General features: G+C 37.3%; 1 protein-coding gene across 1 annotated transcript in view; it reads left to right on the top strand.

Moving 5' to 3' along the window:
- pamr1b (peptidase domain containing associated with muscle regeneration 1b) overlaps window positions 1-22,044 on the top strand; it is a 30,185-nt gene extending 8,141 nt beyond the window's left edge. Inside the window, exons 3-14 of the mRNA XM_053477932.1 lie at window positions 2,767-2,892; window positions 4,376-4,490; window positions 8,880-9,097; window positions 9,388-9,495; window positions 15,459-15,629; window positions 15,921-16,109; window positions 17,193-18,080; window positions 18,174-18,359; window positions 18,523-18,589; window positions 19,570-19,802; window positions 20,232-20,581; window positions 20,936-22,044. Of these exons, the coding sequence (XP_053333907.1) occupies window positions 2,767-2,892; window positions 4,376-4,490; window positions 8,880-9,097; window positions 9,388-9,495; window positions 15,459-15,629; window positions 15,921-16,109; window positions 17,193-18,080; window positions 18,174-18,359; window positions 18,523-18,589; window positions 19,570-19,802; window positions 20,232-20,581; window positions 20,936-21,496 (3,212 nt within the window). The 3' untranslated portion in view covers window positions 21,497-22,044. The remainder of the gene's footprint in view (window positions 1-2,766; window positions 2,893-4,375; window positions 4,491-8,879; window positions 9,098-9,387; window positions 9,496-15,458; window positions 15,630-15,920; window positions 16,110-17,192; window positions 18,081-18,173; window positions 18,360-18,522; window positions 18,590-19,569; window positions 19,803-20,231; window positions 20,582-20,935) is intronic.
- Window positions 22,045-25,495: the final 3,451 nt, after the last annotated feature.

Genomic DNA, 25,495 nt, shown 5'->3' with positions numbered 1-25,495 from the left:
TTAACAAGGGCCACATTGTGATGGCTAGATGACTGGGTCAGAGCAACTCCAAAACTGCAGGCCTTGTGGGATGTTCACGTTATGCAGTGGTCAGAACTGACCAAAAGTAGTAAAGGAATTAAAACTGGTGAACCGGCAACAGGGTCATGGGCAGCCAAGGTTCATCGATGTGAAAAGGTTAATGGTGGTTCCCATAGAAAGATGCCAGAACACACAGTGCATCATTGTTTTGGTGAAAAAAAGAAGAACCTACTGTACCTACTGTATTAGATGGGTGGTCATGATGTTATGGCTGGTCAGTGGAATTCAATTCAGTTTTATTTAAATAGTGCTTTTAAAATGGATATTTTCACAAAGCAGCTTTACTGGAATAAATATTCTTGCTATAAATGTAAAAATGTAAGAATTCTGAAGTAAAAGCAATATTGATTTGTACATAATGAGGAACAAGACTCAATACATAACTGAGACTGGCTAATGCGATGATAAATAAACAATTCAGTTACTATGTGCTATTTGGTAAAATATGCAATTGTATAACAGGACAAAAAGAAACTATTTTTGATTGTTGTTACCAACAACAAAAACAAAACAGTATAATGAATGATTACTCTGGTAAAGCTTTCTTTAAAATTAACCTTGGGGGGGACATGGATTCTCCACATGCTGTAACTTTAAATCTGTAACTTCCATTTTGTGCCTCAAAGGAAAATGGAATGCTTTACAGTTTGCGGTTTCTCACTCATGGTTTCTCAACATGACAAGCTGTGTTTTTCACCCTAATAACTTCAAGAGAAAGAGAGAAAAAAGCCAGGCTGATGAAGGAATGACTGTTTATGGTTGGTAAAAAGTAAGAGATAACAGAAAGCAACTTGTTTTGTGAACATTCCACTTTAGATGTTACTATATATGGATGAAAAGAAATAAATAAAACTGTGTAATTGTTGCAAATTGCTGTGGTGGAAAGAAAAATAAAGCTTTAGGGTATGCTGTTGTAGTAGAATTAGCCACTTGATTTCGCAATGGGGCAGCATCACAGCACCCCACTGTTGATTATTTTTTTGCCATGTTGTGGTGTATTTTCTACTTAAATCACAGGGCTGTAACATTTTCTAATTTAATTGGTCAGAGAGTATTAATTCATTATTTTTATACCAGCAGCTCTGAAAGTAGGTCTGGCTACAAGGCAAGTCAGAGGTTTATATTAATGAATGTGTTCTAATATATTACAAGTCTATAACTTAAAAAAAAAAAAAGCTGATATGATGATCAGAATGTAGCGATGGTGATTTACACTGCCTTGCAAAAGTATTTATACTTTTCTACTTTTTGTAGCATGACAACCACAAACAGAAAAAAAAAAAATCTTATAAAAAAATATCTTATTTGGATTTACATGATAGACCAACACAAAGTGGCACACAAGTTTCAAGTGAAAGGAAAATGATAAATGGTTTTTAAAATGTTTAACGAAGAAAAATCTGAAAAAGTCTCCTGTGCATTTGTTATTCAGCCTCCTTTACTCTGATATCCCAAACTAATTCACCTTATTAGTAAATACAGTCCATCTGTGTGTGATTCAATCTCAGTATAAATGCAGCTGTTCTGTGAAGCCCCCAGAGGTTTATTAAAAACATTAGTAAACAAACACCATTGGAACCCACCAATTCATATTATAAGTGTTATAAGTGATCAAAACTTAAATTGTTTCCCAGAATTTCCACATCATATCTCCAGGGTGGTAACAGACTTACACTTCACATTGGCACACGTTTCACCACCCCACCATTGATTATTTTCCAACAACAGTTCAGCCTGTTCTGTTTTATTTCTAAGCTGAGACAATAAATCACACCTAAAACACATGACATAACTTTTTATCTTTCCATTTAACATCAAAATACCTCTTATACCCCAGGTTCCAGTTCCAAGTTCTCATGACCATCCTCACAGTACATAAACATTACACCTCTGTGGTCTTCAGTTTTATTGCTCTGTCTCTAACAAGGTGTATATTGTTTCTTTATATATTTGGTTTGGCATTGACTAAAGTGTCATGACTGTGAAGAACTGTCGGCAAAGGAAACATTAAGGGTCATTAGGTGAAGGAAAAATGATTGCGATGACTCATTTGTGAAAGCCCGTATGACACAGCATGGGATTTTCTATCAGTCTTGTGCTGTTCTTGCTTGTTTTTGGTCTTGAACCAAGTGAGGGTGTATACAGAAAAAGCGAATATATTCTAAGTTTAATGGGTGAGTGAGTGAGTGAGTGTGTGTGTGTGTTCACAAATACCAGATGCTCATCGTTAGATTCATACCCAGGCAACTATTTAACTACCAAAACATTAAGAAAAACATCTTTAAAAAATAATGGCCTTATAAAATGAGGACTTTATTCACAGGACAGTACAGTGATGTAGTCACAAAGCTTCTGATGAATATTTTACCCGTTCAAATCCTACTTATATTTTAGAGCTTTTCACTTGATTTGTACACTTCATCCCCACTGACAGAATTTCTCCAAATCTCTGTGAGCATGTCTCTTTCAGGAACTTACTTCTCAGTTTGCTTAACTGTAATATATTTAGCAGGTTATATGCCTCTAGACACACTAGGGGAGACAGTTAAGCATGGAGGAAAGCTGAGCCAAGCCAAGTTAGCTATAAAGTTTATCTTTATATTATTATCTTAATAATTTCTTGAACAACAAATAGTCAAACATCATCACATTTCATTCTGACTGTTTATTATTCTCTTGTGAAAGGCTGCAGCATTTTTGAAAACTGCAAGCGGTGCAATAACGGGACATGGGGGCCAAGGGATGATTTCTTCATCAAGGGACAATACTGTGCTGAGTGCCGTCCTGGGTGGTCTGGTGGAGACTGTATGAGTAAGCTCTTCTCACAAATGTCCCTCTTTCATAGTCATTAAACACATTAATCTCTAAACTGCCTTTGGTAATTTCAGTTAAATTTTGTGTCAGTTGAGGAAAGTAAGCAAACCTCTTGGAATTAATTGTTTTTAATTGATTTGCCATACCATGCGATCTGACCTTCATCTAAGCCACAACAACAAAAAACATAATTATAACTTCTCATGTCTTATCAAACAAACCCATTATCTACATTGCTGGAGGAAAGAGTTAGACAACCCACAGACTAATTACTTCAATGAAAGCTTATTGTAGTCAGTTGTTTGCACACATGCAGTCCGATTAATTAATCAAGTTTGGAAATGTGGTTTGGGGCTACGTTGATTGACAAAATTTACTCAAACATTTTATTGCTGTTCACAAGTAGAATTTGCTGATGAGAACTCTGCCTTAGGACCCAAGAGATAGGATCAAGAGTAGTTGATCTGCATAAGGTTGGGATGGAATACAAAGTAACCTCAAAGTATTTAGTATTTATCCATCAGTCGACAGTTCGACAGACGAATTTTCTATGGCTACTCTTCCTAGAAGTGGGTGCCCAGCCAAGATGACTTCAAAGGCACAATGCAGAATCCTCAATAAGGTAAAGAAGAACCATGAGTAACTGCTAAAGACTTAAAGACATTACTAGAACAAACATCTTTGTTCCTGAGTCTACAGGATTTGCTCCACACCTGGATTTAGCCAAACAGCACATTGGCAATCTACAATAGTACTGGAAAAATGTTTTGAGGACTGATGAAACAAAGGTTTAATTATTCCCGAATATTGCGTATGTATTGGCAGAAAGAGAGCACAGCTTACCAACATCAAAACATTATCTCAACAGTGAACTATGGTAGATGGAGCATCATAATTTGGGCTTGCTTCGCTGCCTAAGGGCCTGGACCACTTGCCATTATTAATTCTTAATTATTAATAGGAGGTGGCTGATGCAGCAGAACACTGACTTTTGGAGTGGCCCAGTTAGAGCCCTGACCTTAATCCCACTAAATATGCGGTGGAAGGACCTCAAGAGGGCCATTTACGCCAGACACCCTACAAATATTTATGAGCTGAGACAATTCTGTAAAGAGATATGGCCAAAAAATCATTCTCCTGAACGTTGTACAGGTCTGATCCAGATCTTCCAAAAAAGCTTTCTTGAAGTCATTGCTACAAAAGAAGTTTCAATAAAGACATAAGAAATTGTAATTGGTGAGTGTTATCAACTTAAGAACATCGTGTTTGTCTGTTGGTGTGACTTAGATGTAGATCAGATCACGTTATGGCAAATTGATGCAGAAAACCAGTTAATTTCGAGTATTTCACGTACTTTTTCCTGCCACTGGGTTTAGAGACTGAATACTGATATCTATAAAATATATTATTAAAAAAAGCAAATAAAGATAAATGGCTAGATAAACATACTAATAGAGAAGTATTTGTATGTACATTGTAGAATGCGGTGGTGTGATCAGGAAGAGGCAAGGTCATCTGGTTTTGGAAAGTTACCCCACGAATGCCCGCTGTGAGTGGATTCTGCAGGTTAATCAGCCTTTCACTGTAGAACTCAGGTAGGTATCTTTCAGCTTTCGCCACAAAAAGCCCTTCTACAAAACCATGTTCATTCTTTAAAGTCATATAAATGCACATCCTTAACTGCAGTTTTAAACAAACCATACCGTATATCTTTATATTTAACTCAATTAATGCACAAGAGGCATTTGAGTCAAAGGAAAACATTACCATGAACTTTCAGCGAGTGGAACGCTCAAACCTTGAAAATCGAGTCAGCTGGTCAGCTTGCAAAAGAGACACATCTGTCTGTGGGAACTCTAGAAGCAGTCATTTACAAACAACACTTTACAGGAACTCGGCTAGTAGTTATTGCACATCCCACATACAGTCCTGACCACGCGCCAAGCCATTGGAAAAGTTTTTGTTGCATGACCATAAATAGCCATCAAAACATAATTTCTTTTCAGGTAATGTACTGACCCCTGTCCAAAATGTGAGCTTACACAATAATTTACTGGGTACTGCATTGGATTTTATCCATATTAGTTTTGCCTCCCAGATTAAACTCTGGCCATTTACCATTAATTTTTTCTTGATTCATTTTAATTACATTTCTGTGTACATGTGGATGTTTAAGAGGAGCTTAAATAATTCTGCATCTGCAATTAATTAAAAACATATTTTTTTCCAGCAAATCCAAGAACTATGAAAGATCTTGAGAGCATGCCCAAGGTCTCTAAACCCTTTTTAAATGGATTGGACTGATTTAAAATATCAATCCGTGTCTAAGGATCAGCTTTTACATATTTCTTATTAACTTATTGGTGTGCGCCGCATGTCAATTTAACAGCCTGTGGTTTGTCACAGAGGACCAGACCCCACTTGTCTTTTACGAGAGGGCATTCATTATATGCAACCACATAAAAAGACAGACAGACAAATAAAAGAATGAAGCCAATGCTTTCCTATTGTTTCCTATTATTTTAGTTGTTTACGTTTACTACAAACCACTATACGTATAATCAGCCACTGAAAAGAAAACAATTATGTTAAAATAACTACTATTTATTATTTTACCAAAAAGACAAAAGAAAAAGCTGATGCTGGATATTCTTACACTAAACTCTGATTGTTTTTTTTTAACAAACATTAATCAATCATCAATATTGCAGTGCTTTATTTGAGATTTGACTGATTTATTGAAATATTAATTTGCCCCATATCTTTTAGCCCAAATTTTACCGTTTGACTAAACTCAGGTCTAATAAAACTAGTTCTATTCTTCAGTGCCCAGCAATCAATCAGTACGTACAGTACTCCTGATACTGTATCAGTATTATATGCCATAATACTCCCATATGAACCAAGAATTTCGAGGATGCAATAATTTTTACTCATGTACAGTACCTGCCAAAAGGCTTTCACATACCACCCCTAACAAGTCAACCTAAAAAGTGCTTAATTTTTATTTTCTATGTGGACAAATTACAACTGCTTTTCTTTATGAAGCAATGCAGCCATAAAGCAAACAGTGATGGATTTTTACAACAGTTGCAAATGCAGCCTGTAAATGAAATAATGGTCTTTTCTTTTATCTACATTACTTCATTCTGGCAGACTGAAAATTCTGGCTAATGGAAAGTTATGACTACTGGCATGCTCAGACTAAGCCTTGCTGGCTGGGCACTCCAAGCGTTTACCGCGACTGGCTGTGTCGGATCTCTACAATGATAATGACTAATGAGTAACAAAATGTGTCTGGGCATTTAAGTACTACTCCATCTGCAAAAGTGTCCGCTAAAGCCCATATGTTCTGTCATAGTTGTCTCATTATTCCAGCTGTGTTTTTCTTTAACCAAGTAGACAGTTTAGAGCATGGGGTCATTTCAGGCTGTCTGCTACCAAGACCGATCATTACCAGTTCCATGTTTAATGTGCTATAATATAAGACGTTTTTATATTTATACTTCAACATTTGTACTTTAATGTGATTTTATATGTAAAATTCAATCATTTTTTGAAGTATGACAAGAAAAAGGAGAACTATACACTGATTATCCCTAATATTAACAACACTGCCAGGTGAACAACAATAAACATGTCCAGTATATCCCGATCAGATTGGGATTGAGCACCCATGGGATATACTTTACAAATATGTCCAATCCACGAAGGCCCCAAACTATAACACACAGCACTCAATGGATCCTCTGCCAGTGTCCAGATGTCAGACACACCAGCACACCCACAGAGGCCTTGAGGAGCCAAGAAGTGGGGGCCAGAGCTGAGGGGCCAGAGCTGCCCTGGTAACACAAGGTGACCCTAAAACTTTGTTAAAATTATGGCTGATTGATGTATAGAAAAACATCAGAATGGTATGTGAAATAACATTCATATGTTATTTTAATCCATGTCTGAAATGCTCTAAATACATAGAGTGAGTGCTTGACTAAAAGTGTGTGACCACATCCTTTAATGAGCTGTATGCATTGAAAATCCCAATTAGAACAAAAACATGGTCAAATGGACATGTCTCCCTTTGTATGGGACTTTTTCTGTATGGTCAGTGTGAAGTACTGTTTGCCTAGAAAGCAATTAAAGATTTAAAACAGCATTCAGCATCTAACAACTTGTTTACTTCTCCCAAACATTGGATGAAAAAATTAGTAGCACTGAGTGGAAACAGACTTAACAGATGTAATTTGTCAGGAGGTCAGTGCATTTGAATCACACTTAGATGTGTACTGTTTGTAGATTGATCTGAGAGACGTGTTACTATTTAACTCTTGTACAAAAGAGTATATTAAATGTGTGGCACATTGAGAAATATTGTCTATTAAATGTAGTTCTAAAAACTACAAGCTTCATGAAAGTAAATATGTTTCTCTTCTGCACATATCTACAAAAGTAAAAGACTAGAAAAAGCGACAATCAGCTAAGACAAAGGTGCATCTCATTTGAGAGTCTGCAAGCTGAATATATAAGCTGAATTCTATATAAACTGAATCAATTTAGACTTATTCTCATTTCTCTGTGACACAACAATTTGATTAAAGCTTTTTTTTTTACTGTCAGGGAAAATCACGCTTAACTAGCAAGGTTTAAGTAAATTTAAGGCAGACTGACAGTCTTTGTCACCATGTTGGTTAAACAACACTTCTTAATCAATGATCTTATTAAAAAGATAGCACAGTCATGATATATAAGAATTGATGAAGCATAATTATGATTCCTTAAGAATTTTAATTATTTGGTAGAATTCAGACACAGTGACCTAATGGGTTTGCCAGACCACTGTGCAAATCCTACAGTATGGTGAAAGCACAAAAGACTATTAGACATAATGCTACTGCAGGTCCCTAGTCATATCGTGCATGATTCATCTGTGAAACCGATATAGGGCTGGGAACCTTGTCAGCATCTGATATTTTTAACTACATCACAGAAGAGTGGTTTTCCCATCACACCATCTCCAGCTGGCATCAAGTAAAAAAGCTGAGCCGTTTTTCTTAAGCATAGTGTGATATCAATTCCACACTTTCTTGAGCGTGTGACCCTCTTAGTTATTTAGTATAAATACAAGAGAATGTATATTTGTGCTCATTACCACACAATACGCTGACTGAGAATTTCCAGTGTCGCAACAGGTTAAACGGTTCATGTCTGAATTAAAGCTCTTGTATCATTTCTTATTGTTTATTCCCAGGATTGGTCCTGTCCTACTCTTGTATTGTGTATGGCCAATTGTCACATTAGCAGCACACAGAAACAACTGCAGCCTTGTTGCCTGACTTTACTGAAATTAAAGGATTTCAGCACAGCCATGCATCATTATTTAATAGCTCTTTCCTCTCTTTAATGTCTCCTGTAAACAAGGTAGAAGTAATAAAAAACCACATAAATGCAAGACTTTAAGAATGCTGAATGTCTGACTTTGGGAGAGTGTTTATGAAAGAATGGAAATAAAAATCCACCATTCTCAACTCTCATAAAATACTGGACTGGAAAAATACAAGCAATTGCTCTTGGTGCAGTTAACACATTAGCTACAACTAGCATGGACACTCAGAATAAGCCTTTATATCGCAGTAAGTAAACACAAGAGAGTGACAAAAGTAAGAAAGGGAGTGTAAGTGCTCTGCACTTAACATTGCGCTATATGCTTGATGTCTTTTAGTAGGAATTTCCATGGAACTGAAATGAGCTAATATGGGATAATGACTTGCAGGAACTTCTTGGGTTCTCTGAGTCAAGTGAAATGACCCAGCAAATTATCAATTTATTTTAATTAAAAGGTTGCTAAAAAAGGGGACATTTTGTGGATGAATTACAGAAGTGGAATTATGAGAACCCAAATGGCATGCAGTTAAATGTCCTGTTATTAAACACTCTCAGACTCTCAACCTCAGACTCTCTCTCTTTTTCTCTCTCTTGCACTGAGACAGGTTTATGATGCTAAGCCTGGAATTTGACCATAGCTGTCGCTATGACTATGTGGAAGTCAGAGATGGTGACAGTATAAACTCTCAAGTGATTGGTCGATTCTGTGGAAATGAACGCCCCCCTCCGATCCATAGCACTGGCAATTCCTTGCACATACTCTTTGTTTCTGATGGCTACAAGAACTTTGATGGTTTGTTTGCCATCTTTCAGGAGAACTCGGGTAAGACAGTGTGAAAATGCTCTAGAAGTACACATGTTGCATAGAAATGTTCTTAATATGAGCTATTTACAAAAACAACAACGATAAAACGTACAGAGTGTTTAGCATCTAAATACCTACACATACAGTATGTGTATCAGATAACAACCCAATTTACAACAGTAATAAAAATTTTTTTCCATTTTTTTCATTTTTTTGTTTATACCATTCAGATATTTGTATTGATAATAATTATTAACTAAACAATAGCAATGTTGTTTAACTTTCTTTTATGATTTAAACCCATGCAGCATGCACCTCCTCCCCCTGTCTGCATGATGGTACGTGTATATTGGACACTTCTCACTCCTTTCACTGTGCATGTCTGGCCGGTTACACAGGCAAGAGATGTGAATATGGTGAGTAATCCATCAGCTCTATATAAATCCTCTCTCTCTCTCTCTCTCTCACACACATACATGTACATGTATGAATAAGTAAATGTACAATCAGGACCATCAATTTTGAGACAATTATATATTTTTTGCCATTTGGCCTCTGTACATCACCACACTGAATTTAAGACAAAACACTCAAGATATAGGTCAAGACCTTCAGCTTTAATTTAAGGGGTTTTTATAAACACACACACACACACACACACACACACACACACACACACACACACACACACACACACCTACACACACACACACACACACACACACACACACACACACACACACACACACACACACACACACACACACTTATATGTTTTGCAGTATTTGACTGAAGCTAAGGAAAGTATAGCCCATAGGCGGTTTAAGACCTTTTTGAGCAGTGCTAAAACAAAAACAAAATTAAAATTTAATCTAAGCACCCTAAATACGAAAAAAAAAAAATTATGCATCTTTACTTTTTAAAATAATTTTAGTGTGCTATCATTACAGTTCAATCTACTTTAAGATACGACTAGTGGTGTCATTAGGGAAGGGAGTAATTAAGCACTGCACACAAATCTGGAAGGCTTAAAGAAAAGCTCTATTCTTTCTATATCTTTTATATTTTCTTATTTTTCTTTTATCCTTATTATCTATTATAAAAAATGTTTAAAAAAAAAAGATATTTGTGCGTATCTTAAGTAAAGTGGATGCTAAGCAAATTACTGTAGTAACTGTGGTATGATAGACGAGAGCTGGGATGGACCTTGTAGATTTTTAGTGGGGTTTACAACATTTTGCACAAGCTTTATTCTGTGATTATTTGAGCATTTGTCTGTGAATTTAGACATTTTGATGCATTGCCCTGCTGGAAGTCTGTTGGAGCTTTGTGCCAAAGACAGCCCATAATATTACAGATCTTCTACTATGTTTAAAAGTAGAATCCCTATTTTTATGCCCTAACTTCCTAAAGTATTGCCAAAACCACAGAATCTGCTTCCAGTAGTGTCTAGCAAATCCCAAGCACTTATGTTTGTGCTGTCTTCTGGCATGCTTTCCAAATAGGTTTGCATGGTATGCATCAAGGCAGCATTCACTTATTGACCCCAAAATGATACAAACTTCTGCAAATCATCAACAATGGTCCTCTTTTTCACTGTATGTAAGGGGAAAAAACTTGCATTATCTTTAAGGAAGGCTTAGTACAGCTCTAGGTCATTTAAACCTTATAGTTATTACATAACTGTAAATTGTCATTTTCAGGGTGGACTTATATTACCTGATTTATAAAGAAAAACACAAATTTGTCTCATTTCATATGGGTATTCTTTAATATTTTCCATGTTGATGAATGAGTAATGGAGTTTAGCTTGTCTTCCTAAACCATTTTTAAAAAACGTTCTCTTATTACAGTATGACACAACCCACTGAATATACAGACATATAATCTACATGGAAATATACACAATAAAGTTTACTGGTTTATAATTGATCTCCCAAATTTTAAATGTCAGTCTAAATAGGTATAAGTAAAACAAGAAATGTTTATTATTCGAAATGTTTAATAATTTTTATAGTGCCAATTTTTAGCACTCTAATTAGGTACTTGTGGCACACCACAAGTTTTAGCACTGCCTATAAGTCTTTTATCCATATGGTTTTGTAGTGCCTTTATCATCCAAATGCACGTTCCTTTAATGAAACATTCATTTAGAGACTCATTTGGATCTGAAAGTAATTAGCTGTAATAAGGGCCATAAAGATATAGGTTTTCTCATGTAAAGAAACAATTTTATTGTTATGTCCTATTATTTTGTCTGCTCTGTGTTAATAATACTGATTATACTGCAATAAATAAAACATAAGGAAACGTAATGCGGTCAACCACCTTTAACTGGCAGTATAGTATATTATTTGATGTTTTACACAGTATATGTAGTGATGCAGTGGAAAATTAAAGTTCACATGTAAATTGCATTTGTGTCAATATACAATGTGTGAACATAGTGGCAATAAAAAGCCACTATGAGGTTTCCAGACATATCAGTTTTTCTCTCGCACATGTTTGAATGCTTCCACAAGTTTCCATTTCCTTGTCATTACAATACCCACAGCTACTGTGAACACTGACTGACCAATGAAAATGTTTCTGCTTTTTAGTTTTTCTTATAATTTGGGTCTGATGGTTTCATTTTCATGGCTAAATGTGGTGCTATAAAGCTAAAAGTGGAATAAACCCTCCCTTTTAATATGAGCCAACTTTTTCCATGCCTATAAAAAGTGTAGGAAGAATTACATACCACGCTGTGACTACATACTGTATATCCCTGGTTCCCATTAGAAACCATTTTAAATAATCACTGTTTTTTTTTTTTTACCTGCACTTATACAGGAGGAGGACTTCATGATCCACAAAAAGAATGTAACAGTTATAAATTGTGGTGACCAGGGGTAGCTCAGTGGTTAAGGCATTGGACTACGGTTCGGAAGGTCCCAGGTTCAAACCCCACAACCACCAAGTTGCCACTGTTGGGCCCTTGAGCAAGGCCCTTAACCCTCAACTGCTCAAATGTGTAATGAGATAAAAATGTAAGTCGCTCTGGATAAGAGCGTCTGCCAAATGCCTAAATGTAAATTCCACTTGTGACATTACAGTATGTATGGCTGTACATTTCTATGGTACAGCTATGTATTAATTCTAGCACCCCCTCTAAAAACATAGTTAGTATTAGGTAAATACATTCCCAGACAAATACCAACATGTAACTTTTTTCACTGTGACATTATTTATATATATAAAAAAAACAGGTGGGTAAGTACCACCTTACTGCTCCAACAGGATTTAAAAGGGGTAAGCTCCTGCCAGGTGCTGCTAATCATCAGACCTAGACTAATTGATCTGCGCTATGAAGACCTCTATAAAAGCAGAGCTTTTGGCAGTTTGCTGGTCTGGAGCATTTACATGTGTTAACACAATGCCAAGAGGAAAAGACATAAGCAATGGTCTTAGAGAAGCTATTGTAGCTGCACATCAGTCTGGAAAATGCCCTATGTCAGTAGATCAAAGAGTTGATGTCCTGGGTGTGAATTGTCCTGAGCACTCTTACCAAGTGCTGTCTCTGCTGGGTCTTTTTCAGCAGCTCAGAGGTGTTTATGCCCCAGTTCAGATCCTCTTTAATGTGTACTCCCAAGACGCAAAAGTATGGAAGCTTCTCCAATTTCTCTTCAGCGGTAGAATGACTGTTTAATACCTTCTAAAATTGATTACGATCTCCTTGGTCTTAGAGTTTTTAAGAAGTAGATTATTTTCTCCACACCAGGTTATTAGCAGCTCCACCTCATACCGGTAGACAGATTCTGTAGACAGACAGATCCACCGCCCAGAAATGAGCCCAACTATTGTAGAGTCGTCATTGAATTTGAGACAGTGTTGCTGTGGTGGACAGTTGTGCAGTCGTGACAAGTCCTTGACAGCACAATTTGTATAAAATTAAACAAGTATGGTTTGTTTAAAAGGGTTACCAGGAGAAAATCTCTTCTTTTCAAAAAGATCATGGAACCACAAGTGAGGTTTGCAGGACTGCATCTGAACAAATGACAAGACTTATGGAACACTCACCCATGGACAGATGTGACCAAAGTGGAGTTGTTTGGCCTTAATGCCCAACACTGTGTTTGAGAAAATCTAAACACAGCTTTTAAGTAGAAACTTATATCCACTATTAAGCATGACAGTAGACAGGTGATGACTTGGACTTGTGTTGGAGCCACAGGAACTGGCCACTATGTGGTCATTGAGTTGACTATGAACTTCTCTGTATACCAGAGCATTCTAGAGGCAAATGTGAGGCCATCTGTCAGACAGCTAAAGCTAGGTCAAAAGAATGATCCAAAGTACACCATGGAAATCTACATCAAAATGGCTGAAAACTAAAATAATCAAGGTTTTGGAATGGCCTAGTCAAAGTCCAGACCTTAACTTAATTAAAATGCTATGGCAGGACCTCAAGAGAGCTGTGCTTAAGCAAATGCCCAAAATCTTCTAAGAACAGAAGTAATGTTGCATATGAAGAATAGAGAAAAATTCCTAAATAATAAAACACAGAATTAAGAGGGGGTACTAACTTTTGTACATGACTGTAGATACAATCAGTCTTTACTTGTGCTATGTCAGTAAATAGTTTGTGGAAGTAATAAATAAAAAAAAAGAATCAAATATATAACATAAACATTCTTTACAATCAGTGCCTGCATTGTTTGGAGGTGAAGGAAGGCCTGAGGCTTATGCTTAGGGTCGTGGCTGGGTTTGGGTTTGGATTTGGACTTTATGTGCTGTGGTCGGGATGATTTTCATTTTATCACTCCACCACAAGAACAGCTTTGCTGAGTATTTTAACAGGGCGGGTTATTCTCCGGCTGGCTTGGCCTACACACTTTCCAAATTGGATATCCAATTGCATTTTTCCCCAATTCGAGGGATGAGAAGAAGGAAACAGAAAATCATAGAGAGAGTGAGCTAAACTAAGGCAGGACTCCTTTTATGCTGTGAAGATTGGAATGTACTGTAAAGAATTAATCTGGAACATGCATTAGGATTGTCGTGGTTTAATACACAACAGCATGGCAATATTTTTCCTTGATGAGGAGCCAGTATTGTACTCTCTGCAGTCTATGTTCGTTTAGATGTTCTAGCATTGTTGTAGGAATTACCCAAGTCAATTCCATCGTTAAGTCTCATTCTCAATAAAAACACAATGACCACATAATAAAGACTGCTTTTTTCCCTCCAGGATACAGCTGTTGTGGTCCTCATTCTCCACAACTTCTTATTTGTTTCCAAGAATTTTTTTTCTGTCATTACCATGAAATTTAGTATCCATCATGTCTTTGCTCAGTTGACTCAGTTGAACTATGATGCTTTAAATATTCAGTAATCTAATTGTGGTTTTGTAATTTTTGTGAGCTGTGAAAAGCTTATAGGAGCCTCGGGCTGTTACCCTTACAGTGTGCAAGGTGTGATTTATAAGCATTTAAAATCTCTCTCTCTCTCTCTCTCTCACACACACACACACACTGGCTAATTACAGAATGACAGGGGGAGTGCATTATAATGAATGTTGTTAAGCTTTGGAGAAACTCACCAGAGAACATTCCGAACAGGCTGAAAGCTGAACAGACAACAGGAAATCCAGTGTGTGTTGTTCTTGCAGCACATGCCATGTGCAGGTCATAAGCATGGACCGATTAGGCAAGAGACACAACCAAGCTGCTCTACTGCACATTAAAATGTATTAATCAGAAAGAGTTATGCTGAGTAATGGTGTGCCAAAAAAGTCATATGGTCATTTGTTATGTAATTGCTTTATCAGGACTGGAAAAGGGTAAATACCAAAAACAAAATTTTACATCCAAAATGAAAGGTATATGAACATTGTGAAAGTATGACCATACCAAAAACTGCAGTAGTAGCATTGCTTACAGTTTCCAGAAAAACAGGATGTTTTCATTCAGGGGTTCACACACGTTTTAAACAAACCCAAATAGACATTTTGTACATTTTCTGTGACCTTAAGTCTTGATATTTTGGGATCTTCTTGTTATTTAACTTCATACCTAAATCCATCACACTTTCCTTCTTATTTACATCACATGACTCCTGTTGTTTAAGTAAATCAGAATCAATCTGTTTTGCCAAGGAGGTTTTAGAGAAATAGTTCTAGTTAAACTCCTACCATAGTGGAGCATATCAGGGTTAAAAGTTTTTCATCAACTGTAAAAGATATGTGGTTTTAAATATGACTTTGTTGTTTTTTTTCCCCACACGTTTAGACACACTTTCCTAGCATGTTGCATTAGAACTTGTTGTTTGAAAGCTTTTTAGGAAGGAAAAATGTAAGTAATATGTAAAAGTGACTGAAGCTAAATGTGTCATCCCACAGTGTTGGAATGTAAGAGGCCTATGGCACCGGACCATGGGGCAGTGTCAAGTTTGGATGTAAGGGTTGGCGGTCAGGCTGTATTTGTCTGTGATCCAGGTTTCACCCTAAAAGGCTTTCACATGGCCACTTGTTTGCTGGATGGCTCATGGAGCAGATCAATTCCATACTGTGGTAAGCAGCTGGTTAGGCACAACGTAATAATAATGTCTAATGGGTAATAAATATAATTCTCTACAATTTAAAGTATATGGTCCAATACATAGACAAGTAGGATCCAGTTGCTTCATTGCACAAGAAGCAACAGAAAATATATCTGTCCATTGCCATGTAACTTGTATACTTTTTTTTTATACAGATAGAGAAACTTTTTATTAAAAATATTATTTTTCTTGATCTCTTTCATACACATGCACTCATTCTTTTTAAGAATCAGACTGTACTGTATATTTTCTGTCTCTTCAGTACCTGAAAAGAACTGTGGCATCCCTCCGAAGCCATCACATGGAGACCATTTCCTGGTATATGGTCCAAACGATGTGCTCATTGCATTACAGTATCTGTGTTATAGACCATACACTCTTTTTGGAAATCCTCAAAGAACCTGCCTGGGCAACAACACATGGAGCGGAACAGCACCCACCTGTGTCAAAGGTACAGTTTCATCACAGCTTAGCATAATGGGGGGAAATTTGCCCTAACATGTGGTGCATTTATAACATGGGTTAATTATCTGAGTGCTTAGTTAACCTTATAACTCTTGTTCTAAGGTAAGGGCAGTATTTTAAAAGCATGCAGCAAACACATGATGCTCATTTTATGATCTCATTGTTCATTAAGAACTGTGTTTGGAGTTGACCAATTATGTCCTAAGACCTTGTGGCCTCAGTCCAATATATATATGTATACATATACTGTATACATATACTGTATATATAATGATATAAGAATAACACAATGGCAAACCTTACATAACTGACTCAAATATTGCTGCATTAATAGTCCTAGTTATAATAATTAGATTAATTACTGCACAATCTGGTTTATTTAAACAATATGGTTTCCTCCTTGATACAGCACATTTAATTAATTTGCATCTACTGGTAATTGTGGGTACAAATGAATGCAGAGATACAAGATCCTGAAAATCCTAAATTTCGATTCATTATTTAGATTTGTTGAGCTATACCCGCGTTTTTTTTTTTTTTTTAGAATTGCAGTACTAGAAAAATAAGCTGACCAAGCACTTATGAATGACACCTGCAGCTCTTTTTATATAAGCATATTTAATCAATTAAAAAGCAGTTTCGGTGATAAGCAATAGCTGCAGTTACAATTTTGTCACCACCAAAGTCCTCTGTGTGGAAAAAGGGCCCGTAATGGGATGATATAAAACATTGATTATTATGGTCATACTTATGTACTGTACTGTACTTATTATTGGCCTTTAATGCTACATCAGGTAATGGCTCGGACATAATACTGCTTCTTACTCAATCCTAAAGACAAATAGGCTTGCATTTGACATTAACTGACACAAGCCTTTGCTTTAGAATAGAAAAGCTGTCTGTTATATCTGAGGCCTGAATACCAATGTGTGCCATGTATTAAATCCACACTACATGGGATTAAATGCTGAATACGGCTCTTTGTTTGTTTGTTTGGATTTCTATCTTGTTAATGAGACAAATTATTCTCAAGTTTATCCTTTTTGAAATAAAATTAACTCTCTTTCAGAGGGCATCATCCCAGTTCCAGATAATGAAAAGGACATATTAAAAGGTTCAGACATTGGAAAAGACAAACAAACTGACTTCACAGATAAGAGTGAAGTAGAGAAAGAGAAGACTCCAGACAAAACAGTTAGTCTTGAAATTCCGATAAGTGGGAAAGACAAGATTGGATTAGACACAGACATTAATAAAAGCCAAGAGGTGGAGAAAGGCAAAGACTTTGTAAAGGAAAAACCTACAGTTGGACGCAAGGACAAAATCATTGGTAAGGAGTCTGAAGATATCATGAACACTGTCCGTAAAAAAGACTCAGATAATGGAAAAATTGTTCACTACTTGGACAAAGATGGCGATTTGGACAGTGCAGAAAAAGTTGTAATAGACACAACTAATGAACTGGACACGAACATTGTAGATGTTGTACTAATTGATGACAAAAGCACCAATAAAGAGACCAGCATACACAAGGCTACTGAAAAAGATAACAAAGAAACAGCGACTGAAATACCACTGTACACAATAGTTAGCCTGAGAAAAGATGAGAAAGATGTGAATATCCCCTATAAAATAGACTTTTCAAGCACAACTAACACCACTGAGTCTGTGGATAGCAATGATATAGAGGAAAACCTGCAGACACTGCTCCCTAAAGAAACACCAAAGATTCAACCAGAAGCCCATACAGATAACAGCACAGAGAGTGCCATTGTCCCAACACAGTATCCTACCACTGAGAGTGTTACAGCTGGGGAGTCACAGCAAGGTGTGCCCCAGGGAAAAAAGACAGTACCGGACTCAGAAAGTTCAGTCAAAGAAAAGACTGATATGAGTACAAGAGACGAAATGGAGAACCAACACGCTGAAAAAGCAGTGGAAAACCTCAGCATTATCGGTAATGTTTCATGTTGAAGCACTTAGAGTTATAAACAACATCCAAATGACATAAGGTGTCCACTCATGTCACATTTTTCCTTTTTTCTTTCAGAGGCTGAGGGCAGGAAATGTCCTCCACCCCCTCGACTATACCATGGTTTCTACGAGTGGTTACCTGGCACAGATCCAGAGATAGTGGAGTTCTCCTGCAACCACTCATATGCTCTGAGTGGCGCTGCTCGCAGGATCTGCCAGCCTAATGGCACCTGGAGCGATTCTCAGCCCATCTGTGTGCGAGGTATGAGCTGGATTAGTGGCTTCAATCCAGAAAGTAACTTGGCCCACTTAGATTTGAGGAGATAACTTTGTCTGTTGCTGATGCAAATTCAAAGCACTTTTGTGCACTATATCAGTCGGCTTAGGTAGGATAATATAACATAATAATGTGTTTGTATGTGCAGCCTGTCGGGAGCCCAAAGTGTCGGTTCTGGTGAGACAAAAAGTCCTGCCGCCACATGTCTCATTCAGGTAGATATACTCAGACATTCTCTCACTCTTAAGACCTTACATGTGGATGATGAATTGATGAAAAAACTGTGTTCCGTTATTCTATATCTTTGAAAATTAATGAAAAGTTCTTCTGATTATTCATTCACTCACTCACTCATTGTTTATCCTGTCACGAGGGGTCTGGAGCCTATTCATAGCGACTTAGGGCACGAGACATTCACACACTATGGGAGATTTTGAAATGCCATTTAGTCAGTGTGTCTTGTGGAAAGAAACCAGAGTAGCCAGAGGAAACACACCAAATAGTTAGTACTGGGAGAACATGCAAACTCCATGCACACAAACCTGATGAGGAAATTAAACCTGGAGTATGGAGGTGCAAGTAATTAGGAGTATTTAGGTCAATGCTAACCACTAAGTCACCATGCCGCCCTGACTGTTTACATTTAACCTATTATGAAGCCTAAGAAAGTATTATAAAGTCCGATGGAAATGGTACTATCCAAGATGACTCTATCCTATCCAAAGGATATGAGTGCTCACTGAATGGCTAGATAAATATGAAAATAATATAATCCATATGTTACAGTTGTTAGTCTGCATGGTGGCCTAATACCTTATTAAGAGACTTTATTTTGTTGAATTGTTGAATTCCCTCAGTCTTTAATTTGTACCCAGCATTTAGGTCATTTTTTACCTAAATGCAGCTAGTGACCCTACCTGATGAATTTTTTGAGTGATGCTCAATATGTTAACATTTCTTTCATAGAGACCATTTCGTTATGCATATCAGTTATGAAAAAAACTATATTATTAGATATGTATGCAAAAAAGCAGAAACACTCTCTCCTCTACCTAAACTTATTTACCCTAACCCTAGCCCATCCTTTCAGTGTAGCTCACACCTATGAGAAAATACAGGAAAAGAGAACCAGCCAGAGAACTTTGGTTAAAAAATAATTTCTATTCCCATTGACTTTTTTTTTTTTTTTTTACAGGCAAACACCTGTGCACAAGTTTTACTCTGCCTCTGGCTTGGCAAAACTCTTCACCCCAGTCAGTCCAACTAAAGGACCCCCGTCTTTGCCTCCACTCTCTGAGGGTTTCCACCATCTTTACACACACATTGAGTATGGGTGCACCTCACCCTACTACCATCACAGTGGAAGCACACGTAGAACATGCCTCAAGACTGGCAAGTGGAGTGGCCGCCATGTCTCCTGCTCACCAGGTGAGGGAGCCGGATACAATATAATACACACACACACGACTCCTTATATAGATATATCCAAATTTAAATTAAATGCATGTGCTATTGAATAAAAGCTCACATGAGGAGTTGGGAAAAAGTTGAATAAATTTAGCAAAATAAATTGGGATTGGAAACATTTTTTGAAGTAGGACATCTTACAGGATGTAGAATCCTGTGAAAGAACGTCATACTGAAGAAAAACATGACACACACCCATCCCTTCAGTGTAGCCCACACCTATGGGAAAACACAGGAAAAGAGAATCAGCCAGAGACCTTTAGGCAAAGAGCATGTTAGCTCATCTAAAAAAACTTTTATTGTATTGTTACTACAAATCACTTAAGATTTATTCAGTTGTTATTTTGTTCTGACCAAATGTTTCTTTTATTTATACTCTCTGTGTGCCAGTATGTGGCAAGCTGCCGAACTTTGACCCACAGAATCCAGCAGCCACTCATTGGCCATGGCTGGTTGCTATCTACCGACGATCTGCCCAAGATTCAGGAGAAAAGCTGGGGAAAGCAACTAGCCCGGGAAAGGACATGGATCTGATGTATGAGGAAGATGATATGTCTTTAGAAAACTGGCAGCTAGTTTGTAGTGGAGCTCTGCTCAACCAGCGTAGTGTGGTGGTGGCTGCCCACTGCGTCACTGATCTTGGAAAAGTCTACCCACTGGACGTGTCTAAAATACGGGTGGTGTTGGGAAAACATTATCGCAGTGACCTGCGCCAGACTAAAAGCTTGCAACACCTCAGGGTGAGAAAGGCATCAGCAATTTTGGGGGAAGGGGTGGAAAGGAGTGCTCAGTACTGTGACTGACCTTGAAACAAAGTGCTACAAGAGTTCTGGCTTGCACTGTGCCAAGCATGTAAAGGGGCTTTAGTGTCTGTTTTTAATCAATTTTGTGCATATTGCTTATGATTAAGATGAAAATAAAAATGAAAAACGAAGGAATTAATAGTAAAATAAATATTAAAAATATTGCTGTAAAAAAAAGTCTAGATCAGTGGTATGTAGCAAAAAACTCATGAGGATTAAAAAAAGGTCTGTTGTACTGTTGTTTAAGATTTTTGTTCCAAGCAATCAATTAACTCTTCTTTAATCTTCTAGGTATCTTCCATCACTGTTCACCCTAATTATGACCCTCTGGTACTAGACTCTGACCTGGCTTTCCTCAAACTGCTGGATAAAGCTCGTATCGGCGAACATATCCTTCCCATCTGCCTTCCAACAGCCCATGATGCAGAAATAGAGGCTCTTCCCAGAGGTGCCATAGTGACGGGCTGGTCCCTCACTCCTGATGCCAGTGTTGGGGAGAGCGAGAGGGCTCGCGTGGGCACAGTAACGCTGGGTGACGTGGTGCACTGTGAGCAACAATATGCTCAGTATGGCCTTCCCATCAGTGTCTCCGAGAACATGCTGTGTGGACGCTTGGGTCCTGGTGTCAGTCCTTCTAACATCTGTCCAGCTGAGACTGGAGGGGTCCTGATTGCTCCACCCACTTCCTCACACGACCTCGCCTCTTCACTGTTACCAAACCCCACTCAGGAGTGGAAGCTCCTGGGATTGGTCAGTTTTGGGTATGACTCACTAGACTGCAATCCGGAACTTTATACTGTCTACACACACATCTCTAACTTCCTTGACTTTTTTGAGAGCAATATGAAGTAATAAAAACATTTGTAATTTACTTTCACTTTCAACCACTGCCTCATCTATTCTGCCCTAATAATCCTTTCATATGTAGCTTGATATTAAGGCTGAACTAACACTGGACTATGCTGCTCTGAGAAGACAGCAGGAGTTAGAAAGGGCATTTAATCTAGGCTGAGCTAGGACCAGTTTCACCTCGCTTCATCTTTTGCTTAAATAAATAGCCAAAGTGACCATAAAACTCACCTTACACTATCATCAAAAAGAAACTTTAACAACACTGACCTTTTGCTTAACCACAAGCAGGTCCTCAGGTAATTGGGTGCTGTAAGATTGACCAGAGAAACAAATCTCCTGATATATTTTATGCCAGTGACATTTGATTTTCTGAATATTGATTATGTACATATAATGTTTTATTCAACAACTGTAAACATGACACAGAAAGTATGTATATTTTGTATAGAATTATTGTGAACTTATTGCCTAAATAAAATAATATGGTGGTTATGCTGTAAAGAAATATTGGATTGGGTTGTGTCTTTGTGGTCTAATAAATAAATAAATAAAAATGTACATTTTTATTGTCATTTTTTATTTAATTTTTTTTTTTTAAACAAAAATCAACATGGAGGTATGTAATAAACATCTTGTTGCACCAGACTAAACCCCAAAAGCTATATGCAATATTACTGGGTAGTACTGGCTTACCCTTCATTCTTCTTGTAACAAAACATTAAAAGAAAAGTATTTATATTAAAATTTACCATTTAAAATATTTAAAATGCAATGGTTTGTGGGTGGCATGCATGTCCGAACAAAACTTCCCTCTAGGAACCTCTGTAGAGGAGGCTAACGGTGATTACTATTGTATTTTACTAGTGTGGTGGGACCTCCATTTAACATTCATACAGTACACTACAGGCAATTTGGGAATGTCAATTAGCCTTATCTGCATGTCTTTGAACTGTGAGAGGAAACCGGAGTACCTGAAGGAACCACTTTAACGACAAACAAAACTTGAACCAACATAAACCATAAAGGAAGGAGAATACAATAAACCCAAATGATTCGGTCAAGTGTTATAAATAGAGAAGAAGTTTTAGGTCATTAAAAGCATTTCATTTTCACAATCGTGAGAAATCTCTAAACAACACCCAAGACTGCTTGTCTTTAATTACACAAATCTACACATTTGTCAGAGGACATATGAAGAGTCTTTTTCCTTTGTACAATATTAAATAAAGTGCTAAGCTGGTGAAGCTCTACTTATTATTACCAAAAAAGAAATAAATAATGGAGCACGACCACTAGATGGCCATAATGTGTAAAGTTTGTTTTAGAAAAACATAACAAGCGGTGGTATGTCTGTGCTCTTATCAGTGTTACAGCTAAGCTAAGCAGTATTAAAAATAATACTGTTCTGGTCCACCTTGTTCTGTACAGTAGGTGTACATGTCATTTTTTTTTCCAGACACAGTGTGTGTGTGTGATGCAATGTGTCTGAGGTGCTTTGAAAAATCCACACTACACTGCTGTACGTGACACAGCTCTAAAAGAGCAACACACTTACTGTCACTACAGTACTAAAAATGATTTACCCAATTGTCACTAATTGCTAACAACCTATGTAGATGAACAGATGAAGAGTCACCACCTAGATTTAAATAAACAAATACTTAAGAGTCTTCCATTTTGGATAAATACTACAATTATTAATATGGTCTAGCTGGCAACAAGTTATTTAACCAGAACGTATGCGGTGAGTAACTTCTCATTTAATCAGCCACATCAGAATACACATCCTGTGGTTATGGCAAAGATGTAACTCTGTTTCAGGAGGATTCAATTATTGGCAAACGTCATGCAAAGAAAACAAATAAGGAGATTGCTGAAACTACTGTATATGGTTGGATCTGAAATGAATGAAATCATGCCTAGTGTCTACCATACCAGCTTGTGGTGCATTATTATGATCTGGAGTTGTTTCAATTGGCCAGGTTTGGGTTCAGCAACATTTTGTGCTAAAAAAAAATAAATAAGGTCTACTACCTGAATATAATAAATGACCAGATTTTTTTTTTCCACCAATTTTTTTTTTTCTTCCTTGATGGCACAGGCATATTCAAAGATGACAATGCCTGGATTCATCGGATTCAAATTGTGAAAGAGTGGTTCAGGAAGCATGAGACATCATTTTCACAGCATTGGCCAGAATCAGCTTATTGAATGATGCCACAATGAATGGATGCCATAATCAAAACAAAAGGTGATCCAAAGAAATATTAGTGTGTGCCTTTTTTTTTTTTTGCCCAGGCAGACCTGTTTGGTGGCTGGTAACAAGTGGGGGTTCATAAAAATTGGCATCCAAATGCAATACTACTCACTGTACTGTACCAACATACATTATATCTGTACATTATTTACCACTTTAAACACCCATAAAAATGAAAATAATCTATTAAAGAATTGTTGCACCCATGACAACAAATGATCTTAAAAAAAGAAAAAAAAAACATGAAATATTTGTGAAATAGAACACATTCTGTTTCCCTTTTCAAAATACAGCCCTTTTACTATTTAAATCTATTAGTATGAGGTTATGCAGAATTTGCAGAGGCAAACCATCAACATACACCTTCTCACATAAAACAGTCAAAGAATTCTGGACAACTGACCTATTAAATCATAAAAAAGCATATTCCACATGGCTATCCACACAAACGTGTACACACACACACACACACACACACACACACACACACACACACACACACACACACACTCAGGTGGTACAGGATTAAATTTATCTGCACTGAACACCCTTTCCAGAAAGATGCACACAGAGATGAAAGCTCCCACCATGAGCTGATGCTGTGAATACGGTGTGTGTGTGTGTGTAAGTAAGGGAGAGAGAGAGAGAGAGAGAGAGAGAGAGAAAGATGGATTCCTTTGTTTCTTTTCTTCACACACCCTTCCCCCATTTACAAGCAGAAGAGTGCACACATGCACGGTGACGTATGATTCTCAAGATTTACTGTTTGTCTAAGCATGTCCAATGCTCCGTTTGATACTGAGGCAAAGTCCTCATGGGCATTTGGATCAAATCTTTTTTCCCATTCGTCCACAATAAAGACTTGTGCGAAAGATTTGCTACTGGAGGTGATTTCACATGGGAGCCTGTGTGCCCTGTGCCTTGGTGTAAATGACCTCTTGTTGTGGTAGTTCTTTACTTTATAGTCAATTGTACAGAATCTTTAAACATGCCAGGCCGAAGTGAGAGAAAGCTTTTTCACTACCATTGAAACGTTGCTCCTTCTCACGCTCCATTAACTCATAGGGCATCATTAGCGACTGGGCAGAAGCTAACTTCTCATTCACCTGATTGGTTAAGAGCTTAAAGTTGACCCAGTGATTTGCAGGGAGTAACTGCACAGGGGATTTAAAGTATAAAGGCTATACAATTTTCTCAAGCCACAAACGTATACACGTACACACTGTAATCACAGAGCTGCGTCTTAACCCCCCTTTTTTAAAAATAAGTCAAAGCTACATGTGAAATACTTGCTCCAATAGAAATCATTTAGCTGAAATCAACACAATTAGGATGGAAAAGACTGATAAATGGAAATTTGTCTCTTTTTGTCTGCAGTTTTTCCGAGAACCCATTTATCAGTATTACAAATATAATTTTTTATCCAGAGTTGCATGATATTTTGGCCAAGATCTTACATTTATGTTGATTAAGAGTCAAACCACTTCATAATACCTTTTCCACACATTCAGTCAAGATTAATACTACAGTATGTGGTGAACACTTTTTGTGTGAAAATGATTGCTCATGATCCCAGAACCACTCTTTCCTAATTTGAATCTTGGCCTTATCGTCCTGGAACGTCATCAGGGAAGAAAAAAATTAATTGTTATAATCTGGTCTTTCAGTATTCAGGTAGTCAACTGACTTTATTTTATTGCCACATAACATTGCTAAGGCTAGACCTGACCAACTGAAGCAAC

This window comes from Clarias gariepinus, chromosome 2, assembly GCF_024256425.1.
Source record: "Clarias gariepinus isolate MV-2021 ecotype Netherlands chromosome 2, CGAR_prim_01v2, whole genome shotgun sequence".
Taxonomy (NCBI): Eukaryota; Metazoa; Chordata; class Actinopteri; order Siluriformes; family Clariidae; genus Clarias; species Clarias gariepinus.
This window is presented reverse-complemented; position numbering and strand designations above follow the sequence as displayed.